Raw genomic sequence first — 21,752 nt, 5'->3', positions numbered from 1 at the left:
ATAGCTCTTCCAAGTCTTTTTGGTTTTCTCCATTTTAAATACTCAATGATAGCACACATTTAAGTCCCAGTATTAACTTCCAGAAAAGCAGAGCTGTTAGGATTTATATAACAGACTTTTAAAAGTAAAACCATCAGGCGCCTAGGTGGCTCAGTCATTAAGGTCTGCCTTCGGCTCAGGTCATGATCCCAGGGTCCTGGGATCAAGTCCCACATCGGGCTCCCTGCTCAGCAGGAAGCCTGCTTCTCCCTCTCCCACTCCCCCTGCTTGTGTTCCTGCTCTCGCTATGTCTCTCTCTGTCAAATAAATAAATAAATAAATCTTTAAAAAAACAAAAAAAAATAAGAGTAAAACCATCGGTATCACACTTTGATGCATGAAAATGGGTACATTATTCTTAGAAATAAGAAACCAATTTAAGAAGTTAGGCTTTCACTAAGACCACTAAGGTATGTGTTAAAGGGAAGAATTTCTCCTAAATTATTAATTGGCTTTTATCCTCACTTCCTCATTTTAGATCCAAGAAGTCCTAGAGCTTACTGTGGTATACATGGTAAAAATTCTCTGGCTGGAAGCTGTAAGACAGACAAGCCAAAATTGTGAGAGTTATCAGAGATCTGAAGAGTTGAAGGGAAATGGAGGAACCCCGTAAAGGTTCTAAACTTAAATTGAGATCAAAAGGATCCTATAACGTACACTGACAACAAAAGGGAAGTATGATCAAAATATAGTCTCTAAAAATAAAATTTACTCTCCAATTACATTATGATTTTCTACAAATCCACTTAAACAGATAAAACCTAATCCCTCAAAACTCAGCTACCCTAAGAACAAAGACCATTTGACTAGTTTTCCCCCCAAGAGACCTACTGTATCAAAACTCACTGAGAATAAAAAACAATGCCTACCCTTTTAAAAAATTTGCCTCTACACTCTAATTTAAAACAGAGAGAGTCAATCGGGTATACATTAACAAAAACCAAACATTTATAGCCATGTTATTTATAAAGTAACCATTTAAAATAAAGTACGATATACTTAAAACATATTATCAAAACAAACAAAATCCAAAGCAATGAAGCAGCCCAGTATGAAGAAAGCTAACAGCGTGAACGCAGCTTTTCTCATAATTTCTAACTTGGCATTGTTTATTTGAAACCAAGTAAGTCCAAATGCTTTGTGTGTCTAGACCTGATCAAGGTCACTATCAAGAAAAAACAATGGGTGTAGACAGTGTTCCCTCCCATGGCTACATAAACCACATTTCCTTAAGAGTATACTGATTTCCTACACATTAGATATTAAGTTTAAAGTACCAACCTTCTGAACCACAGATCTTAACCACATAGTCTATAAAACAAACGCACAATCTTTACACTGCAGTTACGGATCCAGACCTACATGATCACTCAGAGCATAATAAAATGAGTATTGACCAGAAATCCCTACACAAACTCTTACTACCCACCAACATTTCATTTTACAATAAAATATTTCAAAGATTCTAAGTAAGGTTATGTGCTCACTCTTCCATGATGAAACTCTCTAAGCCAGTTATTTCTACAATTATTTTGTAGAACAGAAAGTTAACTAATTCATATATGAGCTTCATGATTCTCTTGTTCCATTGTAAATATTAGAGAAGAATTTACAGTGGAAATAAAAGAATCATGAAAGGGTGTATACTCTCCAACCTTTTTAAGAACTACTGGATTGAAAGGCACTCATCTTTCAGTTAGTCCATATCAGAATGGTCATTAAATGCCATTAATGGCCCACTGATATCTCATTGCTGAGTTCAGGCCAAAAAGATCAACCCCCCACTACAGAGATGAATTTTAACCATTCCCACTTTTTAAAATACTGTTAAATGATACCATTTGATTTTCTGCCTCAATCTATTAGATTCTGAAATTAGCATAAAATGGATTCAAGACCCTCTATTACAGTATGGCTGTTATTTAAATCATTAAAACAGACTAAGTTCCACATCCCAAAATAGGTAAACGGGCATGGGGGGGTGGTTTCAAGAACTAAAGCCTTACTTTTCTACTTACATAATTATGATAGTATGCTATAAAACAATTTTAAAAGATAGCAAAGTGTGTAGCTGCACTTCATGAAATATACAAACTTAGAAAATTCTTAAGGAATGCTTAAATACATGAGAAAAATGGATGCAAACTATAATAGTGAGAAGAACAAGCATCTCCACACCCAGTGAAGTAACAGGTTTAGGCTTGTTTGTACAGCTCCCTAAAAATTAATCTGAAAGAGTACAAAAACCAAAATTCACAAATCTGGTCAAGAGGTGGATGGGAAACATTTCACTCTAAATTAAAACATCTAGTCACACAAAATGTTACACTTATACACTTACTAAACATTTTAACTTACTTCAGCACAGTGAATAAAAAACACTTGCACTAAGCAGAGCAAAAACTATTCCTTGTCCCAAATATTTTTTTTTAAATGTTTAAGAGCACCTACCTCACTACTGAAATTTCTAAGGCTACCTGAGTGGGTTTTTTTTTTTCCGAAGTGGTGTCATTTTATTTGCCTCTCAGGAAAAACCAATCAAATTAATCAACTAAAACACAGCATTGTAATTTGCAGTAAAATCAACACATTTTTGTAAACTATTTGGGAAAGAAAAGAAGCACAGTCTTTTCATGTAAACATAATAAGCCTGTAATATGCTGCAGACAAACGCACTGCATGGGGTGTGGAGGACCCGAGCTGATTAGATTACCACAACATCAGCCTGGGGCCGCCATTTTTAGAATCTGTAAAGGACAAAAGAGGGAAATTTCACTTTTTACTTCCCATCTCGGAAAATAAAGGAAAAAACGGGGCCATCTTCCAATTAGGTATTGATGTCTCCAGCCTAGAGTTGAATGCACCTCACTTAATTCTCTCCAAGGTCTCCAGAACTCCAACACCTTACGTTATTCACATCTCTAAAAGGAGGGGAAACAGGCACCAAACACACACACACACACACACACACACACACACACACACAAAACAAAAAAAACCCGGGGTTTACTCCAAAGCGAACTCTAGCGATTTCTCTCTGACTTTAAATTGTATCATTCTTAAGACTCTAGCAAGAACGGATCTCTACGGAACTGAGGCCAGTGGAAGAGAGCACCCCGGATTGTTTTTTCTCTCTCCCCTCCCTCGTTTAGCACAGTGAACCGTTTGTTTCTCTTCTGTATCTGCTGCCACAGTGTCTGTGCCAATCCCTTGGTCAAAATAAGCTTTTCTGAAATGTGCCATGTTGTGGATTCTAAGCCTCCGGTACAGTAAAGGACGGCGAGAATGCAAGAGGAGTGGGGGAGGAGACTGAGAAGGCTGGGTACTGGGGTGACCACCTCTGGGGCGGGTTTACCCTCTCCCGGAGAGGATGAGGAGCTGTCTTGTTCTTCCACAAAGGGAGATAGAGACCCAGAGCGTCCTTTTAACCCCCTTAGTATTTACCAGAAAATTATACTAGAGAATGCCAGGCGATTAATGGAAGAAGAAAATGGGGCCTATACGGTTTTTCAGCACCTGAACAAGATGCGGTCGAGGAAAGGGAGAGCTGGCAGCTCCTGGGACTACTTCGACACAAACCCTACTAACAGTCACAAGCCTCCCTCCTCACCCAAGCGCCCTTAACCCGCTGCCAATAAGGAGTGCGCCCCCTCCCTAACTCCCACTCTCAAGGGGGTTTAACTGCCGGTTTCCCCTTTCCCCAACCCTAAGACCCGCCATAATGCTCCCTTTCTAGGGACAGGGAAGAGAAAGGATAAATTCGATTCAAACAAGCAGCGTCTTGCTCCAGCCCAGACACCTGAGAGTCAACGCCGACTCCCCCAACCCCCCTCCCCAAAGCATAAAAATGAGAAAGCCCCCTCCCCCTTGAAACACGCGTCCCTCCACCCCGCAAACCCCAAGAACTCCCAAGGAGACGACAGGCACTGACCTGTGATGTTCACACACCAGACACCCGAACCCCGTTATCTGCTCGACCCCCAAGGAGTCTCTCCACACCTCCGCGAACAGACGACCCCCCGACAGCAGCCACTGCGGACAGAGGACCCGGCTCCACACACCCCCTCCCCAAACAGCAGCGCGCAGCCTCTTCACCAGCAATCAAGGAGTAGGGGAGGGGGCACCCAAACAGTCAACAGGAACGCAGAGGCGACGGCAAAGCTGCTCAGAGTGTCTATGCCCCCTCTGTTGCCGCTCCCGAACTCAGGCACGGTCTCCGACTCGGCCCCCTGCGCCCGCTCAGTGTCACTGCCTCTCGCTCTGGGAAAATGGCGGCGACGGCGGCGGCGGCCGCGGCGGCGGCGGCGGCGGCAGCCGCGGCGGCGGCGGCAAGTGCACGGGGCCCGCCCGCCCCGCTCCGCAGGGGCAGAGGGGGAGGGGAACGAAGCTGCCCGCCGCCATTTTGCTTGTGGGCTGCCGCCCGCCGTTGCCTCTTCCACAGAGGCTTGAAGATAACCAACTGGAGGCAGAGAGGTGGGCAGAATCTCCGTCTTTTTCACAACAGATGCATTCAACAATTCACAGAAGGTTTGGGGAAGTTTCGGTATTTGGTGGGATTGGTTCTTTACCCCTTTTCCCTGAGCAGCCCTCAAGTGTGGATATCGGCGAGCTTGGGCACGCCACTATTGGGTGGAAGGATAAGGACTGTAGGCCCAGGGAACAACCGCCCCGTCCCCTCACCCTCCTAAAGCCATGCCCTTTCTCCCACTCCCCAAACAACCTCAGTCTCAGTCTTCCCCTCCCCCTCCCCAGTCTGGCCTCCAGCGCTGGGTGAACTCGGTTTGGGTGTCACTCGACGCCCACTAGGGGCTGAGGAGGCTCCAGTGCGCAGACTCCGGGCACCGGATAAAAGCGGAGCTGGAGCGTCCAGCGCCGTCTCGATGGAGGAGCGAGAAACGGAAGAGGTCGGGGGGAGAAGCAGCAGGAAAAGTACAGCCACCGTCAGCGCCGCTTTCCTGCCACCGTGTATCGGGGTAAAAAGCTGCTGTTGCCGTCGGTGCAGTTGCCGTCGCTGCCTCCTACTTCTTTTGGCCCCGGGGAAGGATTTCCCCGCCGGCGGGACAATATGCGGGGTGGGGAGCGGGAATTCCTTTATGTGGCGGTGATTAAACGAGGGAGGGACTGAGAGACGGCTATCTCGAAGAAAAAAGGGGGAGGTCAAAGAATAAAACAAGGGTTTCCCCACTAAAATAACACGGTGATCCCGATTCTTGTTTTCGGGGTCTTTCCCCCGAAATGGCGGTTTCCGTCTTCTCGCTCTACAGAGACCCGGAGCGCTTGGTAAGCCGAGTGGGGAGAGGCAGAGGCGGTCCGTGCAGCCAATCAGTGCCTGGTGTGTTCCGTCGGCGCGTCGTGATTGGCCAGCAATGACCTCATGCTGCAGCAGCGGGTGGGGCCAGAGCCGTCGGGGGAGGTTGTTGCAAAGGCAGAGAGGGAGAAGTGACGATGGTGATCGTTGCTGCCGCGGCTGATATGGAACCCAAGCAGTGGCGAAGAGAATCTCAAGGCTCTTCCCTGAGTATTTTCTCCTGTCCCTGCGCGAGGTGAGGGCCCCGGCTCGGCCTCTGCGAAACTTTGGGGCGCTGGCGCGGACGAGGAGACACACTTCCTCCCATGACTTTTGTAACTGCGTCAGGGCAAGATGGCGCTGGGTCTCCTTGGGGCGCGGGGGGAGAGGCACGTCCACCGCCGCCGCAGCGCATGTGACCGGGCTGCATTCCTGTGGGGTTTGGCTCCGACCCAGGCTGGGGCGGGGGAGGGGAAAGGGCTTGGGCGGAGGAGACTGTGGTGCGGTCGGCGTTGGCGGCCTGAAGAGGAAGAGATGACTGTTTGAGAGCGCTTCCCCTCCCCCAGATAGCTTACAGCTGCGGCTCCCGGGGGAAAGCCCCTGGAGGGACACTCACGGGGTGTGACGGCTGTTGGTGGAAGAGAAGGTTCGGTGCCCTATTTTCTTATCTACCTTTCTCCTTGCAAAGTGCTTACGTAAGGTGGCAGGTTCCTAATGTGGGAGTCGCAATCAACTGTGAGTCCCTGAGGGCCACTGGATGGAGTAAAAAGCAGAGACTAGCTAGGCCACAACCTCAAGAAGTATCCGTTATTTTCTGAGAAAACGTAAAGTTTCTCAGATTCCAGTAGAAAAATATTTCCTAAATTTGGAAGCAAGTGTAAAAGGTGTAAATAACACCCAGGAACACTTAAAATTTCCTAAAAGTTACCATCTGAATTTTGAGGACCCTTTTCAGGTTTTCTGTTCCTTCCCTCTGTACTTCTCATATCTTCCCTATCTGTATATTCTACAGGAATGTATAAACTTAGTGGATATGGTTTTCTTTTTAAATTTAGGCGTGATTAGTAATAAGAATAAAAGCTGCTAGTGCTGTAATCTATATGAAGTAAGGGTGTTTTCAATACTTCTGTCTTTCTGTCACCCTCTTAACTATGGTTTTTAAAAATAAAAAATGAAATCACTTTCGGCAAATGTTATTAAGATTCCTGCACCATTATGAAGCCTACCTCTTTAAATCACTTCTGTAGAAGTATGACTTTTAATTTTCGAAACCTTGTTAGTTGACGGTCTTTAGTTGGAAAGTTTTTAAGTAGCCTGTATTGGTAGATTCTGTAATAAATACTAGTTTTGTTTTTGATTATTCTCACTTAGCCAAACACGCATAGTAGCCATTAACTAGTGAAAATTCAAAAGGCTTCTCGCTTTGGGTGGTGTTGAGAGCCGGGAGTTACACACAACAAAGACATTTGCACGGAAACATGGCTTGCTTTTTGACAGAACGCACCTCGTGCTAGGAGGAAACGTTTGCTGGACCTGAAAAGATGGGTTTAACTCAGGTCAAGGTTATGTTATTTCCTTTAGTGTTAGTTGTAGACTTGGTAGTTTGAAAAGATTTTTTATTCATTTGTTTATACTTAAACCCTTGCTAGTTTTTGTGGCTTTCTTTTTCAGTGAAGTAACAATACGAACTGAAAAGCCTGTAACTAAAGTGTAAATAAGTAGTACAAAGAGTTTAGAGTTCAGAGTTTTTTTTGTGTTGGTGCATTGTGATTAGAAAATGGGCATCTTTAACCTCGAGGATTTGTTTGTCACGTATAAGTTGTGTCTCCCTTAACTGTCATAGCAACTTTTATTTTGGCTCAGGAAAAAGGGACCAAATATGAAGTCACGTTTTTAAGGTAATTTTCATAGTCTTCCTAGCTTCACTCTGCCTTAATAAGGAAGAGAGGCCATTTTTCAAGCTAGTAGAAACATCCTTGTTTTTGTCTTTTTGGTCAGCATGTCCACATTATTCCTAATTGCCAGATCTTGAGCTCTAGTTTTTCTTTTGCCACATTCCTGTGGCGTTTTAAATACTTGGAATTATTTCTTTGACTACCTTCTTGCGTTATATGTTCTCTCTGGGCAATTTCATCTGTGCCTATGACTCCAGCAAAGCCTCAATTTTTATCTCATCTGTTAATGCATGTTAAGTATACAAGGGGGCCCACAGGCTTCTAAACTCTCGTAAAAAATACTGAGCTTGGAACTAGATTCCAGAGAACTTTGTTCAACCATTCCCTCAAAAAATTTTTGCTTCTCATGCTCTTTCATTATTTGAGTAAACCATACCACCCCCAGCCTTCCTATATTTTTTATTCAAATCATCATCTCTGGTATAATTGGAAGTTTTATAATCGGCTTCAGGCGGCAGACATCCCCTAATGGATAAAATACATAGGTAGAGCTGTTTCATAGTTTGTGTCTTTGTCCACACCACCCGAAGTACTTCTTCCCACTCCTGGGTAACTTGAGACTTTGCCTCCTGAAACTTCCAAATTCTTGCTCCCAAGTCCTAGGATCCATTCTTTACATAATCACCCAGCCCAATGCCTGGTTGGCATTCAGGTGTACAAGTTTTTTGCGTGTGTGTGTTTAGGGGATAACACTCTACTAATAAACTGCAGTGCAAACTGTAAAACATAGCTTTCACACTTTTTCAAAAACACATTTGACCCACCAGGGTTTGATGAGTAAATGAAGTAGATTAGGAGGCTCACAGGCCAGGTTTCCTCCCCTTTGACTTACATAAGAGAGGAGACAGGGGACTGCTGATGGGATACTTCTGCCTCCAGAAAAATGGGAAGGGAAAAACTGGCCTTATTTTTCAACATCGTATTTCTCAAATCTAGAGGACATTTTAACCTACAACCTTCAGTATATAAACACCAATGATTATTTGGGTTTATAATTCCTTGATGTGTTTGGGGCTTATCAAAGTACTTAGTACTGCTTGCTCTGATACTAGAGGACCCAATTTTTTGTGCCCTTGAGTTTAGTTTTTGTCATTTTTCTTTCTGTAATTTATAAGTGTCCATGTGCCAGCCTCTGGTACCTACATGTGTTTTATGTATCATGAGATTGGCATTCCAGTAATAGGGCTGATTAAAATTGCATGTTAAATGAAGCTCCTCAATAAGAATTTTTTTAAGATTTTATTTATTTATTTGAGAGAGCGAGAATGAGAGTACGTGAGAGGGGGGAGGGTTAGAGGGAGAAACAGGCTCCTCGCTGAGCACGGAGCCTGATGCGGATTCGATCCAGGGACTCCAGGATCATGACCTGAGCCGAAGGCAGTCGCTTAACCAACTGAGCCACCCAGGCGCCCCTCCTCAATAAGAATTCTAAGGGTCAGATTTGAGCTTTATAAACATTGGTGACCCTTTTGTCTGCTGTTAAAGCTTTTGGGGTATTTTTGAATAGTGATTGTCTATGTTTTGAAGCTCAAGTTCAAAGTAAGAAAATATTCGAAATTATATGGGACTTCACTGGATTTTATTTTTATGTGGAATTTTCCTCTGCCCCACCCGACTTTAGTGTTGTCTACATGTAGAATGAAAAGATTTATGTCTGAGAATTGAACTTAAACCATTAAATATACCTTAAAATGTTATGGTTAAACATACCACCTGATTAGTTTAACTTCCTGAAAAATGAATTTAATGCTATCTCGTTCTTCCTGGGCAAGGTGTTATTTATGTTAACACTAAACCTGAAATTCATATTTGGAAAGATCCTCAAAAATTTCCAAGGTTGTGGATACCTTGAATCAACTTGATTCTTAAGAAAAAGATAGGTTTATTCCTGAGTATTCAAAAAACATTTTGAAAGTTAACTGCCTTCTGCTATTCAAAAAGATCAGGCCTAGGGGTGCCTGGGTGGCTTAGTTGGTTGAGCGTCATTGAGTAGCATGGCTTCTTGGGTTCGGCTCAGGTCATGATCTCAGGGTCGTGGGATCGAGCCGCCCCTCCCCCTGTACAAGAGCGCACTCACGCACTCGCTATCTCTTTCTCTCTCAATCAGTCTTTAAAAAAGAAAAGGGGGGTGCCTGGGTGGCTCAGTCTGTTAAGCGTCTGCCTTTGGCTGGGGTCTCTCAGATAAATAAAATCTTAAAAAAAAAAAAAAAAATCAGGCCTGTAGTCTCCCTGTTAACTGTTCAAGTTGGAAACATCTTTAAGTACGGGGTTTGGTTTGGAAAATAGAGAAACTAATAGTATTCTTCCACCTGAATGAAGCAAACAGAAAGCTAGCAAAAGCTTACAGAGCCCACCGTACTGTTCTCTGGAATGATTTAACAGTAGATGTAGAAAATGGGCTCCTTAATATTCATTGTGAATTGTAAACTTTAATATCAAATGTAAAAATGGAGCCAATGAAGAAGAGCTGAGAAATTTATTGGAGGTCCTTTCTTTGCTCCTAGTGAGTGGTAATTTACAGAATAAAATTTCTGAATGTATCTAGTTTCCCTACTCTGCTTGTCCTATTTAGGGCGTGTGATTGTGTTTTGTCGTCTTAAAAGTATTTTATGGCCTTTTCCATTCGGTGTCTCTGTTTGCCATAAGCATTGAAGTATGCAGAGTTTATCTTATAAAAGAAAATTGGATTTGGGTTTTTTTTCCGTTCCTTTGTTGTAAGTACATCACAGAACACCAGTATGGTCAGCCTTGTCTTTTTGAGGTACAGAATATACCTTCACTGAACAACTATCTTTTAAACAGTACTCTTCCTATTAACTGGTCGTCGACCTAGAGTAAATGATATTTCATACAACTAAAATTTAAATCGAGTTAAATTCTATAGAAATTTATTCTAAGATTATGTCACTTTAATATTTCTTATCTTCAAAAGTATTTTTAAGAGTGCCCCTCCTAAAGTATGTTGATATTTGTGTCTCAAATTTAAAACTATAATCTGGTTTTCCCCTCTGATTGCTTTGTTCCTGGGACAGATTGGAACTCCAGCTCTAATTTGAATAAAATAATTGGCATTCCTACCGTATTTAAGATGCACAAAACATAATTCCCAGCCCTTACATTTTCAGTTAGGTTGGCAAGATAAACTACTTGGTGATTAGAACTTCTGAAGCGTTTATGTCTGTTTAAATGTTTACTTGCTAGTTTCTCCCAACCTTTATTTCTACGTTTTTAAATTTAGCTCAGTTTTAATGCCATTTCCATTTCTTTTTGTATAGGTTGGTTTGTTGCTAACAGTTAACCTCAAAGAAAGGAAAGATCACTGCTTAATAAGTGAGGATATAACAGATGGAATTAAGGATTTAGGAATAACAAGAGTTTTTGTTTTAAATTAGTAAGGTAAGTTGTACTGGGTCACTTACACTAGTTTAGCGAGAGTAAAGAGAAAGTCATAATTTAAGCACTCAAAATCTTTAACTGCTAGTGAATCCCCTCGCTCCCAAAAAGGATTCATTTAATTTTTAAAGGATTCTTTAATCATCCATTTGATGTAACATCTTATCCTTTTTTTTTTTTCATTTGAAAATATAGTTTAAGGAAAATTGTTTTTTTAAATTTTACTATGTTAATCACCATACATCATTAGTTTTTGATGTAGTGTTCCATGATTCATTGTTTGCATATAACACCCAGTGCTCCATTCAGTATGTGCCCTCTTTAATACCCATCACCGGGCTAACCCATCCCCCCACCCCCCTCCCCTCTAGAACCCTCCGTTTGTTTCTCAGAGTCCATAGTCTCTATCGTTCGTCTCCCCCTCCGATTTCCCCCCCTTCATTTTTCCCTTCCTGCTATCTTTTTTTTTTTTTTAAACATGTATTATTTGTTTCAGAGGTACAGGTCTGCAATTCAACAGTCTGACACAATTCATAGCACTCACCATAGTACATACCCTCCCCAATGTCACCCAGCCACCCCATCCCTCCTACCCCCCACCACTCCAGCAACCCTGTTTGTTTCCTGAGATTAAGAATTCCTCATATCAGTGAGGTCATATGATACATGTCCTTCTCTGATTGACTTATTTCGCTCAGCATAATACCCTCCACTTCCATCCACGTCGTTGCAAATGGCAAGATTTCATCCCTTTTGATGGCTGCATAATCCATTGTACGTATGTATACCACATCTTCTTTATCCATTCATCTGTCGATGGACATCTTGGCTCTTTCCATAGTTGGACTATTGTGGACATTGCTGCTATAAACATTGGGCTGCACATACCCCTTCGGATCCCTACATTTGTATCTTTGGGGTAAATACCCAGTAGTGCAATTCCTGGGTCGTATGGTAGCTCTATTTTCAACTTTTTGAGGAACCTCCATACTGTTCTTCAGAGTGGCTGCACCAGCTTGCATTCCCACCAACAGTGTAGGAGGATTCCCCTTTCTCTGCATCCCTGCCAACAGCTGTCGTTTCCTGACTTGTTAATTTTAGCCATTCTGACTGGTGTGAGGTGGTATCTCATTGAGGTTTTGATTTGGATTTCCCTGATGCCGAGCAATGTTGAGCATCATCTTATCCTTTTTTACTCCTATTTGCCCTTTAACTTGCCATAAAGTGAGAGCATGGGAATAAAGAGAGTAGCCACAGAATATCTTGCACAGATGTGGTCAGACAAGTTGTGTTTAGGACAGAGGAGAGGTTGCGTATACTACCATATTATTGTTATCATGTGAACTTGAGAATAATGACTTTTTGCTGCCTTTTCAGGTTTCAGCTACAGAATGTGGGAGGGAAATGCCATTTCTTGCATATCTAAAGTTTTTGGGGTGTCTGCTGGCTCAGTTGGAAAGCATGTGACTCTTGATCTTGGGGTTGTTGAGTTTGAGCCCTGCATTGGGTGGAGATTACTTAAATAAACTTAAAAAATAAGTTTTCTTCAGGAAGGAGTGGCTTACCTTACCATAGCCTTCGTTCATGAAAAATCTGAATACTAGGGTTAAGACTGAACTGGAGGTAAAAAAAAAAAAGACTGAACTGGAGGAATAGGTTCCCTCTTTATCTAAAAACATTAAAGTTTATCAGAAAGACAATGGGAACCAGCCATTGGTCATAACGTGTGAAGTCGTCTCAAAGAGGGAAATGACTGGCATAAAGTCTCAGAATAGGGCCTGGGACTCAGCTATTGCCAACTAATTCCAAATTGAAAACTAGACCATTAGTAAAAAGTATCATGTAACTAGGTTTATCAGTTTCATTTCTAATTTTATCTCACTTTTAGGTGGGATTAGGATTAGAAAAAGTATTTGGTTTAAAAGTATTTTTTTTTCTTCCTAGTTGGACGTAAAAAGCGGGAATGAGAAAGCAAGTATGAGCAAGTCTGATGACTTTTCCTTTCCTGTTCATGCTCACCTGTTACAATCTGTGTGTTTTTTGTTTAGTTTTTTTTTTTTTTTTTTTAAGATTTTTAAGTAGTCTCCACACCCAGCATGGGGCTAGAACTCACAACCCCAAGATCAAGAGTCGCATGCTCCCCTGAGCCAGCCAGGTGCCTCTACAACCTACATGTTCTTGATTGACTTGCTTCATCTGTTTCCTCATCTGTAAATTGTTTAATTACCGGCAAATGTGTAGCTTAGTGCCTGACAGCATTAGATGGTAATTGATAGCCACTAATAATAAACATGGATTTAAGAGATTTCTGGCATTTTAACTTTTATGCTGAGAATCCATGTAGCACAGGCAACCTGTGTCTACCTGTATAACAAAAGCCAGAACTGGTAATTTTGCTCCTGCATCAGGAAATACATCTTGACACCTGCTTTCCTTATTAAAATTCTAAGACTCAAAAGAGTGTATTAGGATGCTTCAAATTTCAGGTTAGTATTTTTGTTCATGTTTGTACATCTTAAATTCATTATGCCCATGCCAAGTGCATTTTTTACAGCTTTAGGACAACATGTACACATTTGGCCATCAGCAGAAATCCTTAAAATCATTGTTGTAACAGATAAATGCTACCCTTGTATGACCAAGAGGTTATTGTTAAACATTACATTATCTGGCCATATAAAACTACTGCTGTAAGAAAGTTATGATTGTGATTTGAAAATAGTCTTATATAAACAGTTCTCGTAATTCTCAGGTAACGTTCATGTTCTCACCATTTTACAGTGTATATTTCAGAAGAATTTATCCATTTATAGATCTGGGAGTACACCCATTAGAAAGCAGAAACAACTTATTGTATGCGTACCCACTTAAATTAGGACATTGAGAAGGAAAAACACTCATCATTGGCATTTTTCTTTAACTATATAAATACATAACGTATAAATTCTGTACATGACAACGTTTTTTTAGAATTAATATTTCCTGCCTGGGCAAATTTCTATATTACAACTTTTTTTTTTCCCATAAGAGGGAGGTGGGGGAGAGGGAGTGAGACAATCTTTTTTTTTTTAATTTATTTATTTTAGAACACACACGCACGTTGGAGCAGCAGTGGAGGGCAGGGAGAGGGACAAGCAGACTCCCCACTGAATGGGGAGCCTGGCACTGGGCTCGATCTCATGACCCCAGCTGAAACAAAGACTTGGGCACTCAATAGACTGAGCCACCCAGGCACCACCTCCATATTATACATTTTGATCCAACCATGAGCTATAGTAAACTTTTAATAAAGTTTAAAAATGCCCATCTTCTATGCATGGTTTTATCAAGCCTTACTGGTACTTGACAGGATAGTTTTTCTACTTCACAAAAGAAGTCTGCCCCAAATATAACACCTGTGTGAAACTAAAACAAGTTTCAGTAAGATTTTTCTTATTTTTTTTAAAGATATGCCTAAGCCCTTGTTTCATGTGGATGTCACCAAATATGGTTTCCTGGGTGAGCTAAATATTCTTATTATAGCCAATATCTTTTTTTCTGAAGGTTCTTGGCTCCAACAGTTAAACATTTCGAAAAGCAAAGTTTGACTTAACAGTGATTTTATATCAAGTGTCTGGTTTGTGTGTATATTTATATTGTGTGTTCAAAACGCTGGGGGGTGGAATGCAGCTATATTAGATACCTATTCCTATTTTTTTTTTAATTTTTTAAAAAAGATTTTATTTATTTATTTGACAGAGACACAGAGAGAGAGGGAACACAAGCGGGGGAGTGGGAGAGGGAGAAGCAGACTTCCTGCTGAGCAGGGAGCCGGATGTGGGGCTCGATCCCAGGACCCTGGGACCATGACCTGAGCCAAAGGCAGACGCTTAACGACTGAGTCACCCAGGCGCCCCTCTCTCCTTATTTTTTAAATGTTGACATATAATTAAAGGTCAGAGCTAACTAAGAATGAATACCACTTATACTTAATGTATGTCAGCTGAACTTGCATTATTTTTTTATGGTGTATCTTACAGCAGTTAGTTTTTTGGTTTTGGGGGGCGCGAATGGGCAGAGAGGGGCAGAGGGGGAGAGAGAACCTTAAGCAGGCTCCATGCCCAGTTCGGAGCCTGACACAGGGCTCTGTCTGAGCCGAAATTAAGAGTCTGACGCTTAGGGGCGCCTGGGTGGCTCAGTTGTTAAGCGTCTGCCTTCGGCTCAGGTCATGATCCCAGAGCCCTGGGATTGAGCCCCACATCGGGCTCCCTGCTCCAGGGGAAGCCTGCTTCTCCTTCTCCCACTCCGCCTACTTGTGTTGCCTCTCTCACTGTGTCTCTCTCTGTCAAATAAATAAATAAAATCTTAAAAAAAAAAAAAGTGTCTGACGCTTAACTGAGTGAGCCATCCAGGCGCCCCAGCAATTAGTTTCTAGTGATGGAAGAGATGGATTTTTGATTTAGCCCTCTTTACAAATGAGGAAATTAGTATCCATCAAGATAACTTAGATTTCAGTACTTTATTTACCTAGGTGTTTCACATTTGATCCTTTCTTTCATTTCCGTATGAATCCTTTATTTAATGTTTATGTTAAATAAGTCCATTTTTTAAAAGATTTTGAGAGGAAGAGTGAGGGGTTGGGGGGAGGGACACAGGGACAAACAGACTCCCTGCTGAGCAGGGTGCCTGACACTGTGCTCTATCTCAGGATCATGACCGGAGCAGAAATACACTTAACCGACTGAGCCACCGAGGTGCCTCAGTTCATTTTTATTTTCAATACTTTTTATATCCTGTGTCTTGATCTCTCCTGGGTAATCATTAACATAAAGTAGCTAATTTTTGGTTCCTATTTTTACTGCCCTCTTCCATTTTTCTCTACTCCTCTACAGACTTCTCTCTTGATCAACAACTATACCATTTCTGTAGTTAACGTAACAGTGTATACTCTTCTGTAAATACATGTATATCAGAGTCCTCTAAATTGTTATCCCTGCTCAGTCAGTGGAGTGGAACATATGCCCCTTGATCTTGAGGTTGTAAGTTTGGGCCCCACATTGAGTGTAGAGTTTACTTAAAAATAAAATTAAAAAAAAAAATAAATTTGTTATCCTTGCCTCTGGAGGCAAGAATGAGTTTTATTTATTTATCGCTGACCCACCAAAGTTTGGTATTAGAAAAGTGCTCAGCCTCTGTGAAGATGACCAGAAGTTAGCATAGTTAAATTGAGAGGGAAACCAAGACTCAAACTTTTCTTGTATTAAGCTACAAAGTAAACTGATCTCTTAAGTTGCATTTATGTAGATTACTTCCTAGTTGATAGCTTTAGGTCCAAATAGCTTTTTCAGAATCTAAAAACAAAACACTGAAAGTACTACAGTGAGGTTTATGTTGTAAAAATCAAATGCTCATAAGACCTTAATAGCTATGACATACAATTGTTTCTGTGTATCTCTGCCTTTTTACTATCAGCCAAATGGGAAAATTATGTTCAAGGATAAACTCTAAGAGTAGTTTAATTGGAGGCATAGATCAAAGTGTGTAGTTTAAGGTTAAACTCTTCAAACTCATGGTTAAGTGGTCCATACAGGTACTTGGTAAAATGAGTTATTTGTGGAAGAGAAGCAGATGCTTGGTTTTCTATGCATAAACTGCCCCCCCCCAATCCTTGCTATCATGCATTCCCCCAAAAATAAATACCTAGGTTATATTTTCCATTTCTAAAACAGTCAAATAAGTCCTATGTTCCCTGGAATTAATTTTACATTGGTAAATAAACTGGAACGGTTTTTCCATGCCATGCATTTTTATGAAATAACTAATTTGTGTGAAAATTTTAAAATATTCTAAATATGAATTAGCAAAGTAAAATGAAGGAACAAGATTACAAAAATCAAGTCATGGGGCAATGCTTGAGATGGGGAGAAGACAGTTAAGCATTATGCATGAAGTTTTAATATTCTGGAAAGAGAATTCTCAGTGAAAAGTATAGCTTTGCAACTGTCATAAAATTTGGTATTTTATAACTTAATAATTAAAGCCAAACCAGTGAACTTTGTTTTTTTTTTTAAACTTTGGGCTCTATTATAACGTTCATATGAAGGTAAGTGTAGGGTATTGGCTCTCTTTGGAGAGAGGAGTAGGAAGAGGTTTGACATCACAGGCCATGTGGACTTAAAGCTATGGCTTTTTGTACGCCTGAAATTAACATAACCCTGTATGTTAATTGTATTTGAACTTAAAAATAAAAATTTTGAAAAAGCTATGAATTTGAAAGTATTTTTCAGTATTTAGAATCTGATTATTCATGCTCTTTATAGTCACTCAGTCTCACTGGCAGACCTTACTTTTCTTGCTCATTCTGCTGTTACTGTGCATCAAGGAGGCATTGTGTACCAGAAGGCTTTGAGCTACTTGGGGAAAAGGTGCTTATAAGAACAGGATAATTATTGGGACACCTGGGTGGCTCAGTCGGTTAAGTATCTGCCTTCGGCTCAGGTCATGATCCCAGGGTCCTGGGATCGAGTCCCCCATCAGGCTCCCTGCTCAATAGGGAGTCTGCTTCTCCTGCTCTCCTTCCGCTCCCCCCTGCTTGTGCTCTCTCTCTCTCTGACAAATAAAAATTTTTTTAAAAGAACAGGGTAATTATTAATCATAATAAACAGTCTTTGTCAAGGTGTGTGGGTAACACCCTTGTGTATTAGTAGCTGTCAGTGACTAGCTAGCTTCCCAACAAGCAGGTTAGATTTGTTCCTTCTAAATCAGGGACCTCACAGTCTAGGTCTTGTGTCTCACAGGAGCCTTGATAGCATAGAATAGTTAAGATGGGAAAGGCTCACATTCCTGTTCGAACAATACAGAGCTGTTGTTTGAGAACAGGATAACTTCAAGGGTTTAGGACAAATCAAATAAAGTGAGTGTTCATGTAGATCTCTAGGATATGAATCAACAAAGCAATTAAACTCTTGTGTGGGTTTTTTGTGTTTTTTTTTGATAGAATGTATCAGATTTGGTATATATGAGAGAAACTAAAGAGTTGGCAGGTTTTAGAGCTATTCAAATCCATTGGTTTCCAGACTTTGGGATTTCTTGAATGAATCAAATGATAATATGGATAATAAACATAGTTGCCAGTTTTAGTTCTTCAAATAGTGACAGTGTATGCAACATTTGGTTCTAAAATAGTTACAGCAAACAAGGACATATGGGTTTGTTTTTTGTTTTTTTTGAAGATTTTGAGAGAGCGAGTGTGAGTGAGCATGAACGGGGTTGGGGGGGCAGGGCACGGAGGGGCAGGCAGACTCTTCCCTGCTATGTGGGGTCCTGGGATCAGGCCCTGAGACCACTACGTGAGCTGAAGTTAGATGCTTAACCAACTGAGCCACCCAGGTGATTCTGACTTTTGTATGTGGTTTTAAAGATTAAATTGTCATTTTGAAAAACTTGTCACATTGTTCTTCTCATTTTGCTGTGGAATAATGAAAAATTGTCCAGAATTCATTTTGGGCTATTATTTGGGAATCATTCATGTATCTCAACTCCTGTTTTAGAAGTAAACAAATGTGTATATTATATATAATATATATATTTCCAACAGTCTAATTAGGGTAAATCCATGAATAACAGCCATTAAAATTATTTGCAAAGAATCATTTCAAAGTATTACTACAAAGAAATGGTAACAAAAATAGAGTTAAAATTTTGTGGGACTTTTGCATAAGTGTTATCATAGAAATGGGTAAAGAGGGACACCTGGGTAGCTCAGTCGATTAAGCCTCCGACTCTGATTTTGGCTCGGATCATAATCTCAGGATCGTGAGATCAAGCCCCAGGTTGGGCTCTGCTGTGGGTGTGGAGCCTGCTTAAGAATCTGCCTCTGCCCCTGCCCCGCCCCCTCTTAAAAATAAATAAGCTTAAAAAAAAAAAGATGAGTAAAGTAGTGGAATGGTTTCACTGGGTCTTTTTGGATTGTAGGCTTACAGATGGATTTTCTGCAACAGTCATGTATTACCAGAAAGTTTTTTTTCCCCAAAGTTATTCAAGTTTGTAATGATATCGGAAAATGCTTGTACATTAACTAAAAAACGGGATACAAACTAAAACCAGTATGGTCTCAGCTTGTCAGAAACCACTCTCAGTCCTTTAACAGCACGTGTCCATTATGTCCCCATTTTAACCTTTTTATTTCTTGGTCTGCCTGCTTTTCATCATGCCTACTACTGCTTCAGGCCTGGCATAGAGTAGTTAGTCGCCCTGAATATTTGCCAAATAAATGAAGTATTATATATAACCGTGTAGTGGCCTCCGTGCTTACCCTGGCTATAATCTTAACCTTTCAAATTCATCGGTATCCTTCAAAGTGATTTTACTAAAATGTGAATCTGATCTTACTAGAAATGCTTTAATGGAAGAGTCCTTGTTCCTTAGGGTGGCGAACAAGGCCCTGTGATCTAGCTCTGCCTGTTTTCCAAAGATTCAGTTGCACCTTCTTTTGCTTCCACACCCATATTTCTACTGCTCTCATTTCCCCAAACCTACTTTGTTCTCTCAGTCCTTCTTTTTATGTGATCATCTCTTCATGAAGTACTTTGTCCCTCTCTCCCCCTTGTGAATGCATCCTTCAGTTCAAGTGTTTTTCCTCTGTGAAGCTTTCTCTGGTGTTTTTCCAAACAGTCCACTGTTCTTTATAATTCCATGTACCTTTTATCCAGCTCTTACTGGATTTATCCTGCACTTACTGTAGTTTAAGTATTTAGAATCCCCTCACCCTGTTAGAATGCGAGCCCCAGAAAGACAGTGTTTCACTTTGTCTGCCTGAGATAAATACATAGTGCTTGCATTAATACCTAGGACATAGTAAATGCTCACGTAAATGTTTGGCTTAATTAGGTCTCTTCCTCTTTGGTATAAATATAAATCTGCAAAACAGCTCCTGAACTTCGATTGTGAAGAGAAGGAAAGAAGATAGAGATGAATTTTTGTAGTTAAAAAGTTAGACCTAAAATTGCTAATGATTTGTCCTAAAGGGCAAAGCCATTCTTATTCTTAAAAAATAATAATTGGATATCTATTCCTCTTAGGTGCAATAACAGGTGCAATTATCTTGAAAGATGAACAATCCTAGGTCAAACGTCCTGGTGCTACTATCCACTGCAGGCAGGTGAAAGGCTCTCAAAACAGTGTTGTATTGGGCAAATTGGAAATTCCCCTCCATCCTCTAGTGTTTGGTTATAAATTCTTATTTGTCAGGTTTAACCTACCTTCACAGTGTGTAGAAAAAGATAACTATAGAGGTACTTTAACTTAATTAGAGGAGATAACTTTCCCAATAGCTAACTTTTCTTAACAGTTCAACAATCCCCTATTAACAGGATGAAAGTTCAGGGCTAGATTCTGGCATCTTATTTATTAAATTTTTTTATTTTCTGTCGGAGAGAGAGCAGCAGGCAGAGGGAGACACAGGTTCCCCGCTGAGCAAGGAGCCCGATGCAGGACTTGATCCCAGGATTCTGGGATCATGACCTGAGCTGAAGGCAGACGCTTAACCAACTGAGCCACCCAGGCGTCCCCCCCAAAAATCCATTTTTTATTTATTTTTTATTTTTTTAAAGATTTTATTTATTTATTTGAGAGAGAGGGAACGCAAGCAGGGGGAGTGGGAGAGGGAGAAGCAGACTTCCTGCTGAGCAGGGAGCCCGATGTGGAGCTCGATCCCAGGATCCTGGGACTGTGACCTGAGCCGAAGGCAGACACCCAACGACTGAGCCACCCAGGCACCCCAAAATCCACTTTTTAAAATCAGTTACCCTGCTATGGGAATGTAAAAATGTTGCAAGTTGGTGGTTCTCAAGCCAGTTGGATCACTGTAATTATCTGGGAAGCTTATTAAACTATACATTCCTGGGCTCCACACCCAAACTTCCCCAGAACAGGATGTTAGGTGTCATCACTCATAATTTTCTTAGGGTGTAGCAATTCCTGAAGAACCATATGTTGAACTACTTAGTGTGACCCAGGAATGCATTTTTGACAAACCCAGGTACTTTTCATGCATATGTCTATTTTTTCTTTTTTATAAGATTTGGGAGAGAGCGTGAGTGAGAGAGAGAGAGCGCACAAACCAGGGGGAGAGGCAGAGGGAGAAGCAGGCTCCCCGCTGAGCAGGGAGCCCGATGTGGGGCTTGATGCCAGGATCCTAAGATCATGACCTGAGCTGAAGGCAGATGCTTAACCAACTGAGCCACCCAGGTGCCCCAAGATGTCTATTTAATAAACACTTACGTATGTGAAATGAAGTGTTTCACTAAAAGGTCTATACAGGGGCGCCCGGGTGGCTCAGTCATTAAGCGTCTACCTTTGGCTCAGGTCATGATCCCTGGGTCCTGGGATTGAGCCCCTCATTGGGCTCCCTGCTCAGCGGGAAGCCTGCTTCTCCCTCTCCCACTCCCCCTGCTTGTGCTCCCTCTCTCACGGTCTCTGTCAAATAAATAAATAAAAATCTTTAAAAAAAAAAATAAAAGGTCTATACAAGCCTACAGTACAAAGAATTTTTTTCAGTTCTTTTTTTGGGAGGTGTTGCTATAATATTAGACGTCTCCTACCTAAGAAGCTTGGAAGTACTATTGCCATGAACCATTTCTTAAATTTCTTCTTAGTAACTTCATCAGAATAGCAACATAAATTGTTTTCAAAGAAATTCAGAATATTCTGATGGACTGAACTTTTTTTCTCTAGTAGATAAAAGCCAAATATTGTTAGCTTGGAAATCAGTCTTGTGTGCCTTTTAGCTGTTTAGATGATGAGGTATTTGGCTACTGTGAGAGTTACGGTTACTCTCTGATATCCTCGCTTCATTGAATTTATTTGACATTCAGAGCATTGTCTGAAAGAGCACTGACTTCAGAGCAGAAGTCACTTACTAGTTTGGGGCACTTGGGTATTTTTTTCAAGTTAAAGGGTTGGGGTTCTTCAAATTGGAAACCAGAGTAGTCCACATCATTAGCTATGGGATTTTTTTTAACGTGAAAGGCAAATATAACAACTGCATTTAAGAGTGAATGAGTAAGATAAGGAATTGTGTAAGAAGAAAAGATAACTTT

General features: G+C 41.0%; 2 protein-coding genes across 17 annotated transcripts in view; one reads left to right on the top strand and one right to left on the bottom strand.

Moving 5' to 3' along the window:
* KMT2E (lysine methyltransferase 2E (inactive)) overlaps positions 1-4,329 on the bottom strand; it is a 90,299-nt gene extending 85,970 nt beyond the window's left edge. For both annotated transcript variants that reach the window (XM_081800667.1, XM_081800668.1), the window contains exon 1: positions 3,971-4,329. The gene's annotated coding sequence lies outside the window, so the exon portion shown is untranslated. The remainder of the gene's footprint in view (positions 1-3,970) is intronic.
* Positions 4,330-4,421: 92 nt separating this feature from the next.
* The window catches only part of LOC115941846 (uncharacterized), a 42,038-nt gene continuing 24,707 nt past the window's right edge, over positions 4,422-21,752 (top strand). For 10 of the 15 annotated variants that reach the window (XR_014139398.1, XR_014139396.1, XR_014139394.1 and 7 more), the window contains exons 1-3: positions 4,422-4,566; positions 4,792-5,012; positions 5,304-5,582. Coding sequence is in view for 7 of the 15 variants with exons in the window: in XM_081800680.1 (XP_081656806.1) it covers positions 5,485-5,582 (98 nt within the window). In the remaining 8 variants the exon portion in view is untranslated. The other 5 variants (XR_014139397.1, XR_014139392.1, XR_014139393.1 and 2 more) reach the window with 5 other exon arrangements.

The sequence above is a fragment of the Leptonychotes weddellii genome, chromosome 12, assembly GCF_054177405.1.
Source record: "Leptonychotes weddellii isolate Sample4059 chromosome 12, ASM5417740v2, whole genome shotgun sequence".
In the NCBI taxonomy this organism is placed as follows: Eukaryota; Metazoa; Chordata; class Mammalia; order Carnivora; family Phocidae; genus Leptonychotes; species Leptonychotes weddellii.
Note: the sequence above shows the minus strand (reverse complement) of the source record. Positions and strands in the feature narration are given on the sequence as shown.